General features: G+C 41.8%; 1 protein-coding gene across 1 annotated transcript in view; it reads left to right on the plus strand.

Annotated features, from left to right (window-relative positions):
* vezt (vezatin, adherens junctions transmembrane protein) overlaps positions 1-24,904 on the plus strand; it is a 79,987-nt gene that overhangs the window by 1,530 nt on the left and 53,553 nt on the right. Inside the window, exon 2 of the mRNA XM_078553695.1 lies at positions 15,844-15,975. Within this exon, the coding sequence (XP_078409821.1) occupies positions 15,844-15,975 (132 nt within the window). The remainder of the gene's footprint in view (positions 1-15,843; positions 15,976-24,904) is intronic.

Consider the following 24,904-nt stretch of genomic DNA (forward strand, 5'->3'; position numbering starts at 1 on the left):
TACTTTCAAAACAAAATTGGACAAGCACCTGAACAGAGAAAATGTGTAGGTTGACGGGAAAGAGAGGGAGGGAGGGGGGGGGGGGGTGGGATTAGCTGAGTTCTTGCAGAAAGCTGACATGGACACAGAGGGCCAAATGGCCTCCGGTGTGCTGTACACATTCTATGGTTCTATGAAAATTTTACACTTGTCCTAAAGTCTCTTTATGTGGCTAAGCAGCCAAAAGCTTGGCTAAAGAGGTAGGTTTTAAGGAGCGTCTTAAAGGAAAAGAGAGAGGCGAAGAGAATTACAGAGGGAATTCCAGAGCTTAGATCCTAGGTAACTGAAGGAACAGCTGCTACTAATGGAGCACTTAAAATTGGGAACGTGCAAGAGACCAGAATTGGAGCAACTCCAAGATCTCTTGCAACATGTTCGTTACTCCACACCAAACAAAATGTTTGCATCAATATTAAATTTTTATAACACAAACTGTGAAATTAAAACTTAGCATCAATTATATCATGCTTTGGTGAGACTTGCAATTAAGTATTTTTGTTCCACAATATGATGCTACTTAAACATACCCTTCAGCAACATTTAATACCATGCAGTCCATTCACAAATGGTATAAATGTATGTTACTATTAAAATAATTTCACGTGATGTTGTGATCCTATAAACATAACACTAATTATCTGGAGGAAGTTACAGAGATGGGAAGGAATGAGGCCATAGAGGGATTTGAAGACCAGGACTAGAATTTTAAAATCAAGGCATTGCTGGAATGGGTGCCGATGCAGGCCAGCAAGCAGAGGGGTGATCAGTGAATGGGACATGGTGCAAGTTAGGACAAAGGCGCCAGAGCTTTTTCAAGTTGATGGGAGGCTGGCCAGGAGAGCATTGAAATTGTCAAGTGTAGAGGTAAAATAGGCATGGATGAGGGTTTCAGCAGAGGATGGACTAACACAGGGGTGTCAGGCAATGATACAGATATGTAAACAGGCAGTCTTGCTGACAGAATGGATATGTGGTTAGAAGCTCATCATGGGGTCAGATAATTAGTGTTATGCTTATAGGATCACAACATCTTGTGAAAGTATTTTAATAGTAACATACATTTATACCATTTGTGAATGGACTGTATGGTATTAAATGTTGCTGAAGGGTATGTCTAAGTAGCATCATATTGTGGAACAAAAATACTTAATTGCAACTCTCACCAAAGCATGATATAATTGATGCTAAGTTTTAATTTCACAGCTTGTGTTATGAAAATTTAATATCGATGCAAACATTTTGTTTGCTGGTGTGGAGTAACAAACATGTTGCAATTCAGCCATGTACTCACATTTTAATTGTGAATCTCTGTTTGCTAGTTTATTTATTTCATATCTATTGAGGTAGTAACTATTTGTAATTGAGGGAAGGACAACATTCTGTTCTATTATTATAACAAAATAGTGTCTAGCCACATAATGACATCAATAGTTGCACAAAACTGGACCTTATCTGCCAACAGCTTGAGACAAATGGGAGCAGTTGTGTAGTGGTAATGTTACTTGATCAGTAAGTAAGAGGCCTGGACTAATGCTCTGGAGGCAAGAGTTCAAATCCCATCACAGCAGCTGGTGGAATTTAAATTCAGTTAATAAATCTGGAATAAAAGCGCTGGGATCAGTAATGGTCACCATGAAATGGTCACCCATCTGATCCACTAATGTCCTTTAGGAAAGGAAATGTGCAATCCTTACCTGGTCTGACCTACATGTGACTCAGAGCAATGTGGTTGACTCTTAACTGCCCTCTGAAAGGGACTAGTAAGCTACTTACATTAGTCAGTTCTGAAGAAGGGTCATATTAGACTTGAAACATTAACTCTATTTCTCTCTCCACAGATGCTGCCAGACCTGAGTTTTGCCAGCATTTTTTTGTTTTTATTTCAGATTTCCAGTATCCGCAATATTTTGCTTTTATAATAGTAAGCAACTCAGTTGTATCAAACAACTACAGAAAAGTAGAATGAATAAAATCAGATGGACAACCTGGCATCGGCCGAGCAGCAGAAACGGCAACGGCAAACTCTGCCAAGTTGACCCTGCAAAGTCCTCATTACCATCAGGAAAGTTGTGCCTGACAACCTGCAGTAGCCATACTCCTCCACCACTATTCCAGAGGTGGCACAGTGATATGCATTTGAGAGGGAGTGGCCCTGGGAGTCTTCAACATTGAATTCAGATGCCATGAAGTCTCATGGCATCACGGCAAACACGGGTAACGAAAGTGCCTGCTGATTCCAGCCTCCTGCCCTCCCTCAGCTGATGAATCAGTACTCTTCCATGTTGAACACCACTTGGAAAAAGCACTGAGGGTAGCAAGGGCACCAAATATCATCATCGTCTTAGGCAGTCCCTTGGGATCGATGATGACTTGTTTCCATGCTGATTCGATGGGTTCTGAGATGGCTGATCAGTACAAGCAAGGTGAATAAAGGGGAACCTGTAGATGTGGTGTACTTAGATTGCCAAAAGGCATTTGAGAAGCTGCCACATCATGAGTTACTATACAAGATAAGTGAACATGGCATAGGGGATAACATGTTAGCACAGATAAAGGACTAGTTAGTTAACAAGAAGCAGAGAGTAGGGATAAATGGGTATTTTTCAGGTTGGCAAGCTGTAACTAGTGTGCCATTGGATCAGTGCTGGAGCCTCAACTATTGCCAATCTGTAACAATGATTTGGCTTTATGTTAGCTAAATTTTCCAATGACACCAAGGTTGGTAGGAAAAGAAGTTGTCAAGAGGAGGTAGAGAGTCTACACAGGGATAGAGACAGGTGAAATGCTTGGACAAAAAATTGGCAGATGGAGTATAATGTGGGTAAATTTGAATTTGTCCATTTTGACAGAAAGATTGGAAAAGCAGTACACTATTTAAATGGGGGGAGATTGCAGAACTTGGTGATATAGAGGGATCTGGGTGTCCTGGGACATGAATTACAAAAAGTTAGTATGCAGGTACAGCAAGTGATTAGGAAGGCAAATGGAGTGTTGCCATTTATTGCAAGGGGAATGGAATTTAAAAGTAGGGATGATTTACTGCAGCTGTACAGGGCATTTATTTGAAAATATATATAAATGCATCAGAAGCAGTACAGAGAAGGTTCACTTAACTCATTCTTGGGTTGAAGGGCTTATCCTATGAAGAAAGGTTGAACAGGTTGGGTCTAAACCCATTGGGGTTTAGAAGAATGAGAGAAGAATGATCTTATTGAAACATATTTGATCCTAAGGGAACATGACAGGTTGGATAATGTGAGGATGTTTCCTCTTGTGGGGGAGACTAGAACTAGGGGACACAGTTTAAGAATAAGAGGTCTCCCTTTTAAGACTGAGATGAGGAGAATTTTTTTCTTTCAGGGGATCGTTAGTAATTTTTTTTAGGTATTCATTTGCAGGATGTGGGCATCGTTGGCTAGGCCAGCATTTATAGCCCTTGAGAAAGTGGTGGTGAGGTGCCTTCTTGAACCGCTGCAGTCCCTGTGGTATAGGTACACCCACATTGCTGTTAGGGAGGGAGTTCCAGGATTTTGACCCAGTGACATGAAGGAACGGTGATATATTTCCAGGTCAGGATGGTGAGTGGCTTGGAGTTCCTTCCAGATGATGGTGTTCCCATGCATCTGCTGCCCCTGTCCTTCTAGATGGTAGTGGTCGTGGAGAGCAGTGGAGGCTCATTGAATTTATTCAACACAGAGTTAGACAGATTTTTGATAGACGAGGGACTCGAGGGTTATGGGGAGCAGACAGGAAAGTGGAGTTGAGACACAACCACATCAGCCATGATCTTATTGAATGGAAGAGCAAGCTCAAAGGGCTGCATGGCCTACTCCTGCTCATAAGTCCTCTGTCCCAGTGCCCAATCTGCAGACTCTGGCACATATGGGACAGATGGTGCTTAGAGGATCAAATAGGTGCGAAGTTTGTCCGATCTCCCAATGCCTCAACTTCAGCTCTGCATGTTCCTGACAAAGTTTTGAGAGATTAACGCCTCCATTCTGGGCATGTTGACTTGGGAAAGGACTCTGCTGTTGGGCTGCCTTTCTTGCCACCAGATGCTATAGGTTTTCCAAGTCTCTGAAACATATAGGAGCACAGGGGTCACTATTGCCCAGTAACCCATGACTTCAGCCTCATGAAGTTGGTCCTTGGTGGAGGACTTCAATGTCCATCACCATGAGTGACTCAGTAGCATCATTATTCCCGAGCTGGCCAACTGGGCCTGCGACAGGTGGTGAGAGAATCAACAAGAGGGAAAAACCTACTTGACCTCATCCTCACCAATCTACCTGTCCTACTACTGATCCCTGCCAACCTACCTGTTCCAAATGCATCTGTTCATGACCGTATTGGTAGGAATAAACAGCAAACAGTCATTGTGGAGGTGAAGTCCTATCTTTACACAAAGGATACCATTCATTGTCCTCTGTGGCACTAGAACCGTACTAAATGGGATAGGTTCAGAACAGATCAATCAGCTCAAAACTGGGCCTCCATGAGGCCCTGTGGACCATCAGCAGCAGCAAAATTGTATTCAACCTCAAACTGTAATGTCATGGTTTGGCACGTCCCCCACTCTACCATTACTATCAAGCCAGGGTGTTCAACCCTGGTTCAATGAAGACTGCAGGAGGGCATGCCAGGAGCAGCACCAGGCAAACCTACAAATGCGGTGGCAACCTGGTGAAGGTTGGGACACAGAATGTCCCTGGAGGGGACACAATGTTAGCAGAATAGGAACACATCATAATACAGTAAAACAATCAAGTCAGAGGGAGTACAGCTGCATTAAACTTCAAGGGAATAAGGCAAGGATGGATGGCCTCTACTTTAATGCCAGGAGTATTACAGGTAAAACGGATGAGTTGAGGGTAAGGATTGACACGTGGAATTGTGATATAGTAGCCATCACTGAGACGTGGTTGAGGGAAGGGCAGGATTGGCAGCTCAACATTCCGGGATATAGAATTTTCAGACAAGACAGGGGAGGGGATAAAAGAGGAGGAGGCGTTGCATTATTAGTTAAGGAGTCAGTTACTGCAGTAAAGAGAGATGATATTTTGGAGGGGACATTGAATAAAGCTTTTTGGGTAGAGCTTAGGAATAAAAAAGGGGCAACCACATTGTTAGGTGTTTATTATAGACCCCCAGATAGTCAGCGGGAAATTGAGGAGCAAATATGTGCACAATTTGTGGAGGTGTGTAAAAACAATAACAATAGGGTAATTATATTAGGTGATTTCAACTTTCCCAACATTAATTGGGATAGACATAGTGTTAAGGGCTTGGATGGAGTGGATTTCTTGAAATGTGTACAAGAGAACTTTTTAGGTCAACATGTCCAACAAGGGACGGCGTAGTGCTGGACCTAATTCTGGGGAATGAAGCCAGACAGGTGGGTGAGGTGGTGGTGGGCGAGCATTTTAGCGATAGCGACCACAACATGGTACAGTTTAAATTTGTTATGGACAAAGAAATCAACAAGTTGCAAAAAAATGTTTTGGATTGGGGGAGAGTGGATTTTAGTAAAATAAGGCAGGATCTGGCCAAGGTAGACTGGGAACAGTTACTTGTGGGGAAATCTACAGAGGAGCAGTGGGGGGGCATTCAAAAAGGAAATGGGAAGGGTACAGGCTGAACATGTTCCCTCTAGGGTGATGGGAAGGAGTAACAAGCCCAGAGAACCGTGGATGACCGGAGATATTCAGGCTACGATGAGAAGGAAAAGAGAGGCTTTTAGCAGGTACAAGGGAAGCAAATCAGCAGAGGCATTAGTGGAGTACAGAAAGTGCAGGGTGGAGCTTAAGAAAGCAATTAGGAGAGCAAAGAGGGGAGATGAGAAAGCTCTGGCTGGTAAAAGCAGGGAAAATCCCAAGATATTCTGTAAGTATATCAATGGGAAGAGAATAACCAGGGAAAGAGTAGGGCCCATAAGAGACCAAGGGGGAAATCTATGGGTGGAGCCAGAGGATACTGCTAGAGTGTTGAATGAATACTTCATGTCCGTCTTCACCCAAGAGAATGAGGATGAAGGTATCGAACTCAGGGAGAGAGACTGCGAGGTTCTTAAGCAAATTGATATAGGGAGTGACAAGGTATTGGAGGTGTTGGCAGGCTTAAAAGTGGGTAAATCTCCAGGTCCAGATGATTTGTTTCACAGGCTGCTGAGGGAAGCAAGGGAGGAGATCGCAGGGGCTCTGACCCAAATTTTTAATTTCTCTCTGGCCACGTGGGAGGTGCCAGAGGACTGGAGAACAGCCAATGTGGTTCCGCTATTTAAGAAGGGTTGTAGAGATAAGCCAGGGAATTACAGGCCAGTGAGTCTCACGTCAGTGGTAGGGAAACTATTGGAGAAATTTCTGAAGGAGAATATCTATCTCCACTTGAAGAGGCAAGGTTTGATCACGGATAGTCAGCATGGCTTTGTCAGAGAAAGGTCATGCCTAACAAATATGATTGAATTTTTTGAGGAGGTGACCAGGTGTGTAGATGAGGGTAGTGCAGTTGATGTCATTTATATGGATTTCAGCAAAGCCTTTGACAAGGTCCCAAATGGGAGACTTAAAAAGAAGGCAAATACACATGGGATACAGGGTAATTTGATAAGGTGGATTCAAAATTGGCTTAGTTATAGGAGGCAGAGGGTGATGACAGAAGGATGCTTTAGTGACTAGAAGCCAGTGTCCAGCGGCGTACCACAGGAGTCTGTGCTGGGTCCCCTATTATTTGTCTCTTATATAAATGACAAAGATGACTATGTGGGGGTAGGATTAGTAAGTTTGCGGATGACACAAAGATTGGCCGGGTGGTTAACAGTGAGGTTGAGTGTCTTGGGCTACAGAAAGATATAGACGGGATGGTCAAATGGGCAGATAAGTGGCAGATGGAATTTAACCCTGAAAAATGTGAGGTGATACACTTTGGAAGGAGTAATTTGACAAGGAAGTATTCAATGAACGGCATGACACTAGGAAGTTCGGAGGAAGAAAGGGACCTTGGCGTGTGTGTCCATAGATCTCTGAAGGCAGAGGGGCATGTTAGTGGGGTGGTGAAAAAGGCATATGGGATACTTGCCTTTATCAATTGAGGCATAGATTACAAACGTAGGGAGGTCATGTTGGAGTTGTGTAGGACCTTAGTGAGGCCACAGCTGGAGTACTGTGTGCAGTTCTGGTCACCACATTATAGGAAGGATGTGATTGCACTGGAGGGGGTGCAGAGGAGATTCACCAGGATGTTGCCTGGGATGAAACATTTAAGTTATGAAGAGAGGTTGGATAGACTTGGGTTGTTTTCGTTGGAGCAGAGGAGACTGAGGGGCGACCTGACCGAGGTGAACAAGATTATGAGGGGCATGGACAGGGTGGATAGGGAGCAGCTGTTCCCTTTAGTTGAAGGGTCAGTCACAAGGGGACATAACTTCAAGGTGAGGGGCAGGAGGTTTAGGGGGGATGTGAGGAAAAACCTTTTTACCCAGAGGGTGGTGACGGTCTGGAATGCACTGCTTGGGAGGGTGGTGGAGGCGGGTTGCCTCACATCCTTTAAAAAGTACCTGGATGTGCCCTTGGCACGTCATAACATTCAAGGCTATGGGCCAAGTGCTGGTAAATGGGATTTGGTAGGTAGGTCAGGTGTTTCTCACGTGTCGGTGCAGACTCAATGGGCTGAAGGGCCTCTTCTGCACTGTGATTCTGTGAAGCTACAACACAAAACTACTTGCATGCCAAACAGTGAAAGCTGCATGTGCTAGACAGAGCTAATTGATCCCACAACCAATGGATCAGATCAAAGCTCTGCAGACCTGCCATATCCAATCATGAATGCTGGTGGACAATTAAACAGTGAACCAGATGAGGAGGCTCCACAAATATTCCCGTGTGATGGGGGAGCCCAGCACTTCACTGCAAAAGACAAGGCTAAAGCATTTGCAGTCATTTCAGCCAGAAGTACTGAGTAGATGATCCTGAGATCCCCAGTATCACAGATGCCTTTCTTCAGCCAATCCGATTCACTCCAAGTGATATCAAGAAACAACATTGGGGATAGCGAAGGCTGCGGACTCTGACAAATCCCATCTGTAGTGCTGATTTGACTGCTCTGATACTGTAGTCGTGCATGCCCGCATGCAGCAAGACCTGGACAATATTCAGGGTTGGGCTGATAAGTGGCAAGTAACATTCGCTCCACACAAGTGGCGTATTGGTAGGACTAATGACCATTTCCAACATGGAAGAATCTAATTATCTCCCCATGACATTCAACAACATTACTATCACTGAATACCGCCACTATCAACATCTTGGAGGTTACCATTGACCAGAAACTGAACTGGACTAGCCATATAAATACTGTGGCTACAAGAGCAGGTCAGAGATTAGGAATCCTGTGGTGAGTAACTCACCTCCCGACTCCTCAAAGCCTGTCCACCATCTACAGGGCACAAGTCAGGAGTTTGATGGAATACTGTCCACTTGCCTGGGTGAGTGCAGCTGCAGCAATACTCAAGAAGCTCAATACCATCCAGGACAAAGCAGCCCACTTGATTGGCACCCATTCACCAGCTTAAATATTCACCCCTGCCACCACCGGCACACAGTGGCAGCAGTGTGTACCATCTCCAAGATGCACTGCAGCAACTCACCAAGGCTCCTTTTGACAGCATCTTTCAAACCTATGACCTCTATCACCGAGAACAAGAACAGAGGATACATGTAAACACCAACACATGCAGGTTCCCCTCCAAGCCACACACCATCCTGACTTGGAACTATATTGTCATTTTTCAATATTGCTGGGTCAAAACCATGAACCCCCTTCCAAATAGCACTGTGGGTTTACCTACAGCTCAAGAATGCAGCTCACCACCACCTTCTCTAGGCAATTAGGGATGGGCAACAGTGCTGGCCTAGCCAGGAACACCCATATCCCAGGAATGAAATAGTATGTACCCAATCTCTGTACAATAATTTTAGCTTTTTCATTGTAGTCTTTAAATCCAAACGCTGGGGCAAATATTTGGAGATTTGAACCTTAGAAATTATAGAAAATGTATTTTGATACAAAAGCAAAATACTGCAGTTGTTGGAAACTGAAACAACAGAAAATGCTGGAAATACTCAGGTCAGGCAGTATCTGTGGAGAAAGAAAGAGTTAACATTTCAATCAATGACCTTTCATAGAAATGAAAGATGTTAAGAGATTAACAGCTTTTAAGTAAGCACAGAGTGAGGAAAAGAGTGGTGATGATGGTTGATTGAGGAATAAACAAAGGGATGTCTTTTGAGAGGTTGGAGAAGGCAAGAGTGAGTCAATGACAAAATGGTGCAAGGTAAAATTGGGTGGTAATGGGAGAGGTAAAGAATTAAAAGATAGACCCAGAAAATGTGTAAATATATTTTGAGACTTTGTGCAAGTCGCCATTTCCTTTGCAAACTAGTATGTCACGAATGCCACAGGAGGTAATTCCACTCTCAACCTAGGCAACAAGTGTTAGTTGGCTGTTTAACCAGGAGGAGTAGCAAAGCTGGATCTAGCTAGTGCCCTGTAATGTCGACTTACATGTTTTCCTGTTGGCAATACAATATTAACTAGCAATCAGGATTTCTTGCCATTTTGTTCCCTGTCCTACCCCTTTAACCTGGTGGCACTTTGGGGAATCGTACCACACCCGGCTAATATTAGTTTATGCAATATAGAAAGGGGGTTAAACTCGGTCTCCCTGGTCACTGTGGATCAATACCACCCATACACTGGTGTGTGGAGGAGTCTACCTTGATCTGTGTACAAATTCTACTCTACTCATCCCCATACCACATTTACTTGGTGTACCAGCTACATAAAATATCTGGCTTATGGTCAGATTTCCCACATTTGGACCTTGGAAATCATCCCAGTCGAGTTCCCAGCTATGTCATTTGGGAATTTTCATCATTTGCAAGTTGGGAGTTTTTAGGAACAGGAAATAGTTCCTTTTTTTGATTGATGTGAACCCCTGTCTGCCTTCTCACCAAATCCCTCAATTCCATCTCTCTAGAAATCCATCTTATTGTCCCATGAGCCAATTTATATGGTGGGCTTCGGTGAATTTTTCTGGTAACTTGAAAATGTGCAGTAAATAAATACCCGTACCATTACTATGTTCATTACTACAATGATAGCTTACAGTTGATATTTGGGTTTCTTACCATAAGCTTCAAAGTCCACTAGTGTGCCTGATCAATGTATCATCCTTGAACTAGGAGATTTTTAAGATCAGTCAGTTCTTGCTGTTAAGTGTGATGAAGATTCCAATTGCTTGCAGATTGATGTCTTGCAAGGTTAACAGAGGAACTCTTAACAGCTCTTTGAAATTCAACATCCCTACAGATGATGAGTGTCTGATCCTGCTGTATATCTTCAGAGTTTGCATTTGAATTTCTAAATTTCCATTAGCAAATTGTGCATGCTCCTTTACTCGCATGATTTAAAAGATGGAAGGAAAGCTACAACAGACATCCACTAGCCCCAAACTGGAAAATAATTGTTTGAAAGTAAAAAGCAGTCGCAATAATTTTTCAACACTGGGCACATCAAAGGCATTAAAACTACAACACCTGTCACCTATTGGTTTGTACAGTAAACATGGTACTTTGTACATTAAGCTTGTGTCTCTGCTTATTTCAATTTTGTCGAACAGCTGTTGTGACTGACAAAACTGTTTGAACTAGTAATGCAGTCACTGAGTGCCTTTTATTTGAAGCACTGATAACTTGACAAGGGTACCCAACCACAACCTAATACTCCATATAATTCTGGGCAAGTAATAACAACAACGTGGATTTATATCAAACCTTTAAATGTAATAAAAGTATCCAAAGGCACTTCACAAGAGCATTATCAAACAAAAAAATTGACACCCAGCCACATAAGGAGATGGTAGGACATATGACCAAAAGCTTGGTCAAAGGTTAGGAGCATCTTAAGGGCAGAGAGGTTTAGAGAGGGAATTCCAGAGTTTAGGGCCAAAGCGGTTGAAGACACGGCAGTCAAGAGTGGAGCAGAAGCGACCAGAATTGGAAGAACTCCGAGATCTGGGAAGGTTTTAGGACTGGAGGAGGGAGAAGTGAGACCAAATAACAAATGAGGAAGTTGTAATATTCTGCCGTAATCAATCTGAAGATATCTGTTGATTTGCTTAACATGGCTCTTTTTAATTTCATTTCGAAATGAACTCAAATACTGCCTCTCCTCCGCCTTTGATGCTGTTATCCCCAGTAAAATCTTTACTCTTTCCACTTTGGTAATTTTGAACCCCACCCCTGCAATATGACCCCAACCTTGTTTCCACAACTCCAAGGAATACAGATTTCAGTGTATCTGATGCACAAAACCTCAAAAAATCCACCTTTGAACCCCTCTGTGACTATGGTGCATTATCCCACCATCTGCTGCTCAACGCCTCCTCAGCTTTTGATACAGTTGATCATACTATCCTCCTCTAATAACTTTCCTCTGATCAGAACCACAACTTCTCCAGTAAATAGCTCATCTCCCTGCCTCTGTATCATTACATCTGGGGCCATTGCTCCACAACCTCCTCTTCTCATTTATATGCTGCCCCTTGGTGACATGATCTGAAGATGTGGGGTCAGCTATCACTTATGTTCTGATGACATCTAACTATCTCTCCGCCATCTCTTTGAGCCCTCCACAGCCTCCATGTTATCAGACTGCTAATCCAACAACCAGCCTGAAATGAATTGCAATTTCCTCCTGTTAAACATCGCCTCTTTTGTATCCCTCCCAACATCCCACCACCACCTTTGTCCCATCATTGACGGCCTTGCCTTCAGCCATGTAGCTGCTCTGCTCTGAAATTCCCCCCATTGCACCTCTCTGTTTCTCCACCTCCCTTTCTTCTTACAACCAAACTCTTAGCCACGCTTTTGATGACTAATATCTTTCTTTAGATTCTATTTTTGTCTAATTATGCTTCTGTGAAATTCCTTGATTTTTTTTTACCTTCAAGGCACTATACAAGTATGCGTTGTTGTTGTAAATGGACTCATATATTTTATGAATAGTGAACCAAAAGATGAATTCTCCACCATAAGGTGCTGTTTTTCATTATGCAATTTGAAATATCTGCAGTTTGCAACAAAAAGCTCTGATATCATATGTTTTTGTTCATGCCAGCTCACCCCATAACACATTTCTGACTCGTGAAGTTGTGAAATTTGTTGACACAGCTGAATCTTTAATTTCCTAACTTGGTATGTAATGGTAGTCACAGATAAAAGCTGAGAATGAGAGATTGCACTGTTACATTCTGAATTGCGTAAATGTAAGTATCAACTACCTCTTTAAAAATAATTATCTATATGAATGACTTGTGTTAGTCCTTGGGAACTGCTCCCCACCCCAGTGTCTTCAGACTGATCAGATCTTGCTCATTGACCAGAAACTGAACTGGACCAGCAATATAAATACTGTGACTAAAAGAGCAGGTCAGAGGCCGGGAATTCTGCAGAGAGTAACTCACCACCTGACTCCCCAAAGCCTGTCCACCATCTATAAGGCACAAGTCAGTGTGATGGAATACTTTCCACTTGCCTGGAAGAGTGCAGATCCAACAACACTCAAGCAGCTTGACACCTTCCTGAACAAAGCAGCCCCCTTGATCGGCACTTGATCCATCAACTTAAACATTCACTCCCTCCACCACCGATGCACAGTGTGTGCCACCTTACAAGAGGCCGTGCAGCAATTCACCAAGGCTCCTTCAACAACACCTTCCAAACCCGTGATCTTTACTACCTAGAAGGACAAGAGCAGCAGACATATGGGAACATGACCACCTGCAAGTTCCTCTCCATGTCACACACCATCCTAAGTTATAACAATATCTTGTATACTTCAATCAAATCACCCCTCACTCTTCTAAACTCCAGTGGAAACAAGCCCAGTCTGTCCAACCTTTCCTCGTAAGACAACCCACTCGTTCCAGGTATCAATCTAGTAAACCTCCTTCGAACCGCCTCCAGTGCATTTACATCCATCCTTAAATAAGGAGACTGAAACAGCACACAGTATTCGAGATGCGGTCTCACCAATGCCCTGTACAACTGAAGCATAACATCCTTTTATGTTCAATCCCTCTTGTAATAAAAACTAAAAGCTGTTGGATCGTTGTAAAAACATGACCGGTTCAGTCCTTTCAAGGAAGGGAACCTGTGTCTGTTGCCCCAAGTCAGACCTACAGGTAACTTATTGCCTGACTATGCCAGTTATGTCTCAGTTGGTAGCCCTGCCACTGAGTCAGAAGGTTGTGAGTTCAAGTTCTACTCCAGAGACTTGAGCACAAAACTCCAGGTTGGCACTACAAGACAGTATTGAGAGAGTGCTGTGCTGTCAGACATGCCACCCTTAAGATGAGATGTTAGACTGAGGCCCTGTCGACTCTCTCAAGTGAACGTAAGATTTTCCATGCCACTATTTCGAAGTGTCTTGACTAGTATTTATCTGTCAACCAACATCACTCAGACTATCTGGCCATTATTGCATTGCTGTTTTTTTGGGAGTTTGCTGTGTGCAAATTGGCTGCTGCATTCCCTACATTACAACAGTGACTGTGCTTCAAGGGTTGTAAAGTGCTTTGGGACCTTCTTTCTTCCTTTTGGGACAACTAAGGATGGGAAATAAATGTCGACTTTGCCAGTGATACTCACAACTCAAGCATTAATTTTAAAAATGACGTTTGTACATCCCACACAAGTTTTCTTTTTGGTCAGCCTATGATTAACAGTTTAGAGTCAAATTATAGGCAGTAGGTGGTGAGAATGTGTTGATGTGTGATGTGCTGTCCAAGTTCATTTTGTTTCAGAGAAGAAGGAGTTTAATCCCATCAGTCTGGATTGTACTAAGATCTGGTACCCAGAGAGGAGAGAAAAATATCCTCTCAAGAAAGATAGCAGTTTTCAAAGTAACGACCGCTAAATATCTGCAGGGATATTGTTTCACACGGTATACTGAGCTGGATTTTCAGGGAACACATGAAAATTCGGACAGGCGTGCAAGGAGGTAGCATGGATGTTCTCTCCATGGTACCTCAAGTTCACCCCACTACAGCCGAGAATCTGGGACAGGTATGCCAACTTAAAGGTTCTTCCACACTTGTGAAACTCCACGTGGCAAACTCTGTGTTCACCTGGGTGGTCAAAGGAGATGGCACCAAATTTGTAACATTTTCATGTAACTTATGATTACACATCTCCTGTAATTTGATTACAGAGCAGCACTGACAGAGGTTTAAGTTTAACGCAAACCTCTCAAATTTGATGCCGCAGTGTTTCTGGACAAAAGTACTGAAGACACTTGCATCTTCAGTTCTCACCAGAAACTGCACAGCTCAGATTGCCAGTCCCATTACCTTCTTGGCTCTTCACTCAAGCTAAAAATTGATGGCATACAGTCCTCGGCTGAACTTTGAACCCCCATGTCTAAATCGTCAGTAAGATTGCACACTTCAACCTCAGCAACATGGCCCATCTATGTCAACCACTTGCCTATTGTTTCTGTCAGACCTTGCTTAGTTTCTCCACTGTTCACTACAGAAATTTCAGCTGGTCCAGAACTCTTGCTACTTGTTTCCTAGCCACCATCCCAATTGCTTGCCAAACTTCCCTGGATCACTGTTCTCCAATGCATTGGTTTCAAAGTCATGATCCTTATTTTCAAATTCCCATCCCAGCCTTGCTCTTTCCTCTCCAATCCCACAACACAGCATACACCCTCCATTCCTCTGATTCCAGTTTACTTTTCACCCCCTACCTCTCTCACTCCCCTTGATGGCACAGCCTGCAGCCAGCATCCTGCTGGAATTTTCTGCCCAAACCCATTTCCCTTGCTGTCTGTCGACCCACTTTACACCACCTTCAGCAGCATTCTTGAAACCTTTTCTTCTTTGACTGTGTTTTGAGGTATCTCCCAATATTGCCTAACATCCTGTTAGCTTCCGATTAAAACTGCCTTTTAGTAAGGCTGTTTGGACACTTCATTATGTTTTAAAATTGCAAGTTAATGTTAAATATTGATAAATAAACTGTTTTGTCTCTAAAAAACAGAAAAAAACATTACAGCACTTCAAATTAAAATCTCCAATTCCCTCCCCACTCCCATTTTCTCGCCTTACTTCCTGAAGGCAGCAATTTGTGAAGGTTCAGTGGGTGCGGCTACTTTTCAGGATATAACCAAAGTGTTTAGTTTTTATTGGAAGTTTGTACAATGAGCATCCTTGCAAAGCATCACATTTGTGTCCAACTTTGCCCTCATTCAACATTCATTTGTTTGCATGATTCACTGGATGGGGACCAGGAGCAGCAGCCCTGCCATTGTTTTTCCACTCCTTAACGTGAAATACTGGAACCAATTTAAGTTCCTCTACTGCCATCCGAGCAGAGCTTAATTAACCCCTGCATTTACCATTCCCTCACAGCTGATGGGTTTTTTTTAGGAACAAGGATTTGTCTCCCCACTAGAGAATTGAACCCTGGTCTCCCTGGATACTAACCACTATACTAACAGAGATTCCTTAAACCTGGACCCTTCCAGCTCTGTGCAATTGAATGCCACATGACATGACCCATTGAGTCCACATTTGATTCTGTAATACAATTTTTTGATCTTAAAGAAGAATTAGAAGTTTTCTTTAGTTAAATATGCAATAACAATGCAGATCTCTTGCAAGCTTGAACGATAACTTGATGTGTGATGTGCTTTTTCACCCCTTTCCTAACTTTAAAAAAAAATTTCTTTTTTATCTATCAGAACTCTCCTTTGTACCAGTACTTGCAGGATGTGGGACACACTGACTTTGAAATCTGTCCAACTTCATTAAGGGCGGAAGAATGCTCATCAAAGGAGGAACCGAATGAACTGGATATCCCTGCCACACCAATAGTGAGTGCTTAGAATTATGAGAATAGGGAAACGTTATGGGACCTGACTCTCTCCTGATATTACAGATACAGCATCCTTTCAGTTAATATCTGCCAAAATTAGTCACGTACTTTGTCTTTTGCATAAAGGCTAAACCATCAGAAAAATTTCAGTCAGAATTTTGTGTAGCACATCAAGTTTTTGGAATTTTTCTTGAGCCACATTTGAGATTTTAGTTAAAATAACCTGTTAAAACAAAAACAACTTGCATTTATATGGGGGCTTTAATATAGGAAAAAATCCCAAAGTGCTTCACAGGAGTGTTATCAGACAACTTTTTACACCAAACCATATGAGGGGATATTAAAATAGATGGCCAAAAGCTTGGTCAAAGTTGTGGATTTCAGCAACAGCTTTAAGAAGGGTGTTGTGGAGGGACTTAGGGGAGGAATTCCAGAGGAGGTTTATTGAAGTGTTGTAGACTTGGGGGAGGTTATAGAAATATGGAGAGACGAGGCCACAAAAAGAAGATGAGAATATTAAAATTGAAGCATTGCCGGACCGGGAGCAGGTGTAGATCGGCAAGCACAGTCGTCTGTGGGTGTGTAGGATCGAAAGATTTTCCAGCCTTCAAATATTGTATGTTGATGGCAGCTTGATTCCTTCATAAAGCAGCATTTCTTCTTGATAGTTACAATGAAGTATAATAAGAACGGTGTGTACCCTTGAATCCTTTATATGAACTAATGCATTAAGAAATAATTTACCTGCCATGAAGATTTTCTGTGACTTATTACCAGAGTATCAACAGGGTCAATAATTTGCTGCAAATATGCTGATTTATACTTGAAATATAATCGGAGGGTTAGATTAAGTTCTGTCTGTAATTCAGTATATTTCTCTGGTTTTATACATGTACTGATTATATTTTCATTCCAAGAAAAATGTGCCTCATATCTACAAAGACTGGTGTTGATAAATTAAATATTTCATACTGGTAAAGTGGGAGAGAACTGTTGCAAGCTCGAGATTAGGGTACATTATTGCAAGAGAGTAGAGTGAGCTTTACTTTGCATGTGAATGTGTTTATCTAATCTGGGTGAGATTGATGTTGACTGTGATTGCTAAAATTGGAATCTGTTTCATTTGCCAGAACTGATATCTCTCACCTTGAAAATAATAAAAGAATCACCAACAAATTTCTTACAGGGGGGGAAAGTTGCAATCATTAAAATCCTACCAAATAAAAAATATGAATATATTCTTGATGTGGATTGCAAATTATTTAAGAACAATCTGAGGAGAAATCCCTATTTTTGGGATTCTGTTCAAGTGTTATTCATATAACCGTCAGTCTTAAACATACAGTGTTACTGTACCTCAGTGGGTATCTAAACATTTCCCTTACGATCACCATGGTCTCATTGAATGGTAGAGCAGGCTGGATGGACCATATGGCCTGCTCCTGCTCCTATTTCTTGTGTTATTGTCAACGAATGAGTGGTGGGAGCTAGATTAAGCACCACAACAGGAAATTTCAGCAATTCCTGAGTGCTGATCATCCCAAGAATGCAAAAAAAAAGAAACTTTTCATGGCACCATTTTTTTCAGAGGGGAGAAAATTCAGATAGGAGGGGGGGAAATAAGTAAATTGTAAGGAGTAATAGAAATAGGTTGTTAACCAAGTATATTCTTTAAGTTGTCCTCAAAAGAATAAGAATCAAGAAGTCTAATCAATCTGATTTCAAGTCATGTTATCGAATTTATTTGCATCTTATGCAGTTACATAGGGTATAAAGATGCACTGTATACAGTAGTTGTATTTCTTTGCCGTTGGCAAAGTACCTTTCATTTAAGTTCGCCTTTCTGCGCAGAACACTGAAATGTATCACCTAAGTGTACTTGCATACCAGAGTATTGTATCAGATTTGAAGAATCTTCTCCAGATCAATTTACATACCTTGCTTAATAATTCTGCTAACTTTGGCGTAATTTAAATGGATGATTTTTTTCTCTCAACTACAGATAGTTTATTCTCTAACTCCTAAATTCAGTTTACACTTGCATCAAGGATCAAATCAATTTACTTTTTGAAAGGAGTCTGAATACTATGGAACATCTTGTATTGCTTTGAAAGCTGCATTGTTTTAAATTTGAGAATGATATGGAAATATTATTTTCAAAATGTGTACTTTATTGTAAATGTTAGCCATTCCTGTGCTTCATAATGGCCAAATAGGTAAAGGTTCAATTCCAAATCAAAGAAAACATTCTGCATAAACTATGTGCAAAAGTAAATTATACCATTGTGCTGCAGCTCTTGGGTAAGAGAATACCACAATCTCTGGTGCTTGACGTGAACTCTCGACGTATTCTATCTTGGGGTTTTGCAGTTTAACTTTAAAGCTGTGTTCAGTTTGGGCACCATCATTCAGGAAAGATGTGTTGGCCTTGGAGGGATCACAGATTGACCAGAATGTTACCAGGGTTGAGCAGTGTTCCATTATGAGAACAAGTTATGCAAACTTGGCTTGCGTTTCCTAGAGTACAGAAGATCGAGGGAAGATTCAACCGAAGTGTTTAAAATATTGAAGAGATTTGATGGGCGGATATGGAGAAACGAGAAAAAGGAAACCTAATTTTAAGATTAGAGCAAAGCCATTCAGGAGAAAAATTGGGAATCAATTTTTCCCATCAAATGTAGAAATATGTAACTCGCTGCCCCAAAAGACCAGATACTAGGGCAGATGGAGCTTTCAAGATTGATAATTGTTGCTAGGTAAAGAATATCAAGGAACATGGAACAAAGGTGAGTAAATGGGTTCAAGGTGCTGATGATCCATGATCTTTAATTGAATGTTGGAGCATGTTTAATTTAAATTACCCTAGGTAACTTCAACTTTAGGTTTGGTGGGAAATGATTTAAAATGAGCAAGAATAGATGATAGATTAAATATACAGCGTCGTACAAGAAAAAAAGGCATGCTTCTGCAATGTAGCTTCCCTTTGGGTTTGTTTTGAGCAATTTCTAAGGCTGCTGAACAGCTGACTTTTAACTGAATGTTGGCTAGGTTTGTGAAATTCTGGTGGTCACTCCTATGTTTACTGTCATGGACAGATGCATTTGCAACAGGTAAATTGGTGAGGATGGGGTCAAGTAGATTTTTCCCACTTGGTTCCCTCATCACCTGCCACAGACCCAGTCTAGCCGCTATGCCCTTTAGGACATGGCCAGCTTGCTCAGGAGTGGTGCTACTGAGTCACTCTGGGTGGGGGGACTTCAAGGTTCATCACTAAGAGTACATTCTGTGCCACCCTCAGTGCTTCCTCCAAGTGGTTTTCAACTTGGAGGAGCACTGACTCATCAGCTGAGGGGGGGACTGTGGGTGGTAATCAGCAGGAGGTTTCCTTGCCCAGTTTTGACCTGATGCCATGAGACTTCATGGGGTCCAGAGTCAACATTGAGAACTCTCAAGGCAAGTCCCTCCTGACCGTATATCACTGTGCCACCATCTCTGATGGACCTGTCCTGTCGGTAGGACAGGATATATCCAGGGATGGTGATGATGGTGTCTGCGACATTGTAAGGTATGATTCCGTGAGTATGACCATGTCAGGCTGTTGCTCGACTAGTTTGGAGACGGCTCTCCCAATTTTGGCACAAGCCCCCCAGATGTGAACAGGAGGACTTTGCAGGGCCGATAGGGCTGGATTTGCCATTGTCGTTTATGGTGCCTGGTTTGACGCCAGGTGATCCATCTGGTTTCATTCCTTTCTGTAGTGGTTTGATACAGCCAAGAGGTTGCTCGGCCATTTCAGAAGGCATTGCTGTGTGTCTAGAGTCGCATGTAGGCCAGATCAGGTAAAGATGGCAAATTTCTTTCCCAAAAAGATATTAGTGAACTAGATGGGTTTTTACGACAATCGTCATTGGTTTCATGGTCACTATTACCAAGACTAGCTTTTTAATTCCAGATTCATTAATTGAATCCGGTTGCCATGGTGGGTTTCAAGCCCATGTCCCCAGAGCATTCGCCTGAGCCTCTGGATTACAGATCGGGTGACATTACCACTACTCCACCACCTCCTTCCTAAAAAAACCAGCAGCAATCACCAGTTTAGATAAAATGCTTTCTGTTGTTGCACCGCATTTCTCTCCACTGGATCCATCTGTTTGCTTATCTGACTGTGGCAGTATTCGTGCAAGTCAAGTTTAAAAATATCACATTCAGAGAAGGATGACTCAACTGATAGAGTTCAGGGGAAGGTTCACTCAACTGATTCCTGGGATGAAGGGGTTATCTTATGAGGAAAGGTTGACCAGGTTTTTTTTTAATTCATTCCTGGGATGTGGATGTTGCTGGCTAGGCCAGCATTTATAGTCCATCCCTAATTGCCCTAGAGAAGGTGCTGATATGCTGCCTCCTTGAACTGCTGTAGTCCATGTTTTGTCAGAACACCCACAGAGCTGTTGGGAAGGGAGTTCCAGGATTTTGGCCCAGCGACAGTGTAGGAACAGTGATATATTTCCAAGTCAAGATGGTGTGTGGCTTGGAGGGAAACTTGCAAGTGGTTGTGTTCCCATGCACCTGCAGCCCTTGTCTTTCTAGGTGGTGGGTTTGGAAGATGCTGCCGAAGGAACCTTGGTGAGTTGTTGCAATGCATCTTGTAGATGGTACAACTGTGCATTGGTGGTGGAAGGAGTGAATGTTGAAGGTGTTTGATGGGGTGCCAATCAAGCGGGCTGCTTTGTCCTGGATAGTATTGAGCCTTTTGAATGTTGTTGGAGCTGCATTCATCCAGGCAAGTGGGGTGTAGTCCATCATACTCCTGACTTGCACCTTCTAGATGGTAGACCATCTTCTTGAGTGCTGTTAGAAAAATAGATTGGGCCCCTACCCATGGGAATTTCAGAGAATCTTATTGAAATATAAGATACTGAGGGGACTTGACAGGGTGGATGCTGAGAGGATGTTTCCCCTTGAGGGAGTCTAGGGAGTTTAAAAATTAGGGGTCTCCCATTTAAGACTGAATGTTTTTTCTCTGGGAATCGTTAGTCTGTGGAATTTTCTTCATCAGAAAGAAGTGGAGGCTGAGCCATTGAATTTATTCAAGGCAGAGTTAGACAGATTTTTGATAGACAAGGGAGTTAAGGGTTATGGGGGACAGATGGCAAAGTGGAGTTGAGACCACAACCAGATCAGCCATGAATGGTGGTGTAGTCTCAATGGCCTCCTGCTCCTAATTCTTGTGTATGTGATCTGAATTTTTTTAAATATATAATTGGGGTGTAGCAATATTTAATTCAAAGTTTAAGAACCAGGAATTGGAATTGATCTTGAAAGAATCTGGAGGTTTCTGCAGCAAACAGTTTAAACCAAATATTTGGGGGAAAAATCATTGACCTTTTTAAGTAGATTATTCACCAGAGATGGGCATCTCCCTGACATTGGTTTAAAAAAAAAGTTTTACCATACTGTATTAAAGGAATTTATTTGTTTGATATAACCTTGCACTAAAATAACACTGCCAATTACTACATCATTACTATTGTAGTTCAATTTGGAAAAATTAAAATTTGGCTTAAAATTAGTCATTTCTAAGTTTCTTTGGGGTAAAAAAGCAATTAGGTGGAATTTTGGAGATAACATTGAGAAGGATTGAAAACAAAAACAAAGGAGGACGTGATGACTGTTCGTAAGGACCTCTCAGCAACATCTGGAATACTGTGTGATTTTGGGCTTTGGACAGCAAGAGAGATTTAGTGGCCCTTGAGAAAGTTCAATAGGTTTCCCAGGATGATGTCAGGGATAAGGCATCTGAATTATGAGGAAAAGCTGGAGGAATAAGGACATGCTCTTTCTGATTGAGGGGAACCCGATAGTGATAATAAAAGGATTAGACAAGGGAAATATTGATAGATAAAACAAAGACACAAGGTCATGATCTGATGATAAATGGTAGCTATGGGACGAGTGAAATTGGAAGAAATATTTTAATGTAAAGAATTATTGGAATGTGGAATGCTTTTCAATGTAATCATTGTTCTTCTTTCAGTTATTTAACAATGTGTAACAGGATGTGGGGAGAGAGCAGGGAAACACAACTGTACATAATCAACCACATTGGCCTATCTGAGCAGCCTCGGTGTCTGTGTTGTTGCCCCACAAGAGTTTGAAAAAAACAAGTAGCCACATCTGTACTGTTATGAACGCTGAACCTTAGAAGATGGTTCTGCTTTGGAAATGTACCTTTAACTCAAAGTAAAACGGAGAACTCCAGATAAAAACCTCAGAGTTGCTACAGCTGTACATGGCATTGGTGTGACAGCAGCTAGAGGACTGTGTACAGTTTTGATTTCCTTACTTAAGAAAGGACGTCATTGCATTGGAAGCAGTTCAGTGAAGGTTCACTTTGCTGATTCCTGGGATTAAGGAGTTGTCTTATGAGGAAAATAATAGGTTAGGCTTTTATTCATTGGAGTTTATAAGAATGAGGGGTGATCTTTTTGAAACATGTAAGATCCTGAGGAGTTTTGATAGGGTGACTGCTGGGATGATGTTTGTCCTTGTGGGGGAGCCCAGGACTAAGGGGCACAATTTAAAAATATGGGGTCTCCAATTTAAGATGGCGATAAGGAGGAATTATTTTCTGAGTTGTTAGAATTTGGAATTCTCTTCACCAGTGAGTAGTGGAGGTTGGGTCATTGACTCTATTCAAGGTTGAGTTAGACAGATTTTTAATCAACTAGGGAGTCAGAGGTTATGGGGGAGGGGGGCAGGCAGGAAAGTAAAGTTAAGGCCACAATCTGACCAGCCATTATTTTATTGAATGGCAGAGCAGGTTCAAAGGGCTGACTGGTGTATTCCTGCTCCTATTTGTTATGAACTTACAAGCTTGGAGACATACCCAGTTACCGAGGGGAGAGAAACTCAGACAGAAACCCACTAAGTGTGATGAACTTTGGGCAATCTGTAATTGTTTTTAAAAAATGTTTAGAGGGGACTTTTAAGGCTTTGTAACTTGCAATTTTTGGATAATAAATACTGTTCCATGTGACCCGACAACCCTTGACCTGGAAGCATTACCAACTGGAAGGAAGTTTAAAATTAAATCTGCCATGTGGCAGATAGACAAAGAGAAAAGGGGAGAGGTAGAGAGAGGAAAGGTGGTTCCTGTAGATCCACACTACTGCGACTGTTGGGAGCTGAGAGTTGAGAAGTTCCGGAAAGAAGCGTGCCGTTACGTGGAACATTGCTCAGGTGGAACCCTGTTTACACAGAAGCTGCAGCCTGTGGAGAATTGGCTAAGTCTTTGAAGAAGTCTTGGAATTCTGCTTGGAAGAATTGTGGCTGAAACTGGGACCATACAGGTGGAGTGGACTGTCTACTACCTTTGTGAGATAGTCTTTGTTGTACCTGCAATGTGTAATTTATAATTTGTACCAACTGTGATTTGCCTATGAATTTATGTTGATTCCAATGTGTGTTAAATTAAAAGTTACAAAAAGTAAAACCTCCCAGGAACACCCGGCCATGGACTATACCCATCACCTGTTTAACAATGCATTTGCCTTAACAATGTAATTGCCATTTAACGGTGATTGCCATTGGACCTTAATGTGATTAATAAGACATTGAAAGAATTCCCTCTTTTCTTTTAAAATTAAAATTTTTGAAAATTCAAGAACGTTTTTTAAATTAAACAAAAGGAAACAAAATCAAGTGTTTTCCATTTGTTTCACATTATATTATAAATCAATCATTAGTAGATCCTACATTTCCTCCTTTAAATAAAAAAATATGTATAAAGCAATAACAAAGCAAAAAAAAATCAGTTTTCCATTTTGTCATTATAACATAAGACCCCCCCTCTTCCAGTATATCAAGTAATTTCTTGGAGCAGGCATTCCTTTTTGTAAAACAGTCTGATAATTGGCGACTTGTGGCAACCTTTCGTACCTTGGAGATCTCTCTTCTCTCTAACATTTCTTTTATGCTAACTAGGTTGATTGTGGGCCTCTTTGCAATGACACTTTTCATTGAATGAACATTATCGCAAAGACACTGGTTATCAACATAGCATTCTATGGGCAAACCTTTCTCAGATTGCCCCTTGTATAGTATATCCGTCAGTTTATTGGATAAGTAAGCCCCCATATCTATTGCTTCTACTAACGTCAGTGTTTCAGCTGCTAAGGTACTTTTCACTACTTTTTCTATTTTCTTCACTTCCCAAGCTAATGAGCAACATTTATTATTCTTTCCCACCAAGAATATGATAAATCCTGCTGTGCTAGAATATCCATCTGGGAGATTGGCATGCGAAGCATCGCTAAGAATGACAAACCTCATACCTTCTGGATCACCCAAGGCTGGAAACTTGAGCGTGCACCTTTGAATTCAATTTCTTTCATGTTTTGTTTGCTCAGAACTTCCTCAGCTGTAGCTTGTTTCATCATAGTATTCAGTTCCAATACGTTATAAACTAGCATCAGGTTTAGTCGAAGTGCACAACCAGTTCAACTGTCCAATCAAACTTATTAATTTATCTGTTTCTCCCTCGGATGCAGGAACTTTTTTTTGTGAGGACCTTATCCGATTTATAGCGATGAAATTGACATTTTCTAGATAAGATTGCAATTCAATGTCACTCCTGACTTATTTTGCTTAGTGTCTAACTCTATGTATTGAAATGCACCCAAAGCCTGACTTGCAACCCCGAATTCCTTCTTTATTTTTTTGATCACCCATTGTTCAAATTTTACAGAACCTCTCCACAGAAAATTATCAACATTCATGATGAAGATGCCTGCTAGTTTCCTATTGTGATGCCAATAGAACATTGCTGGGTCTGCCTTTAGCCGAATACAACCCGTTTTCAACAGGACGGACCTCACAAATTCCATACTCTGTGCGTCATTTAACCCATAAACACAGTTGTTCAATTT

Source organism: Cetorhinus maximus, chromosome 12 (assembly GCF_964194155.1).
Source record: "Cetorhinus maximus chromosome 12, sCetMax3.hap1.1, whole genome shotgun sequence".
NCBI lineage: Eukaryota > Metazoa > Chordata > Chondrichthyes > Lamniformes > Cetorhinidae > Cetorhinus > Cetorhinus maximus.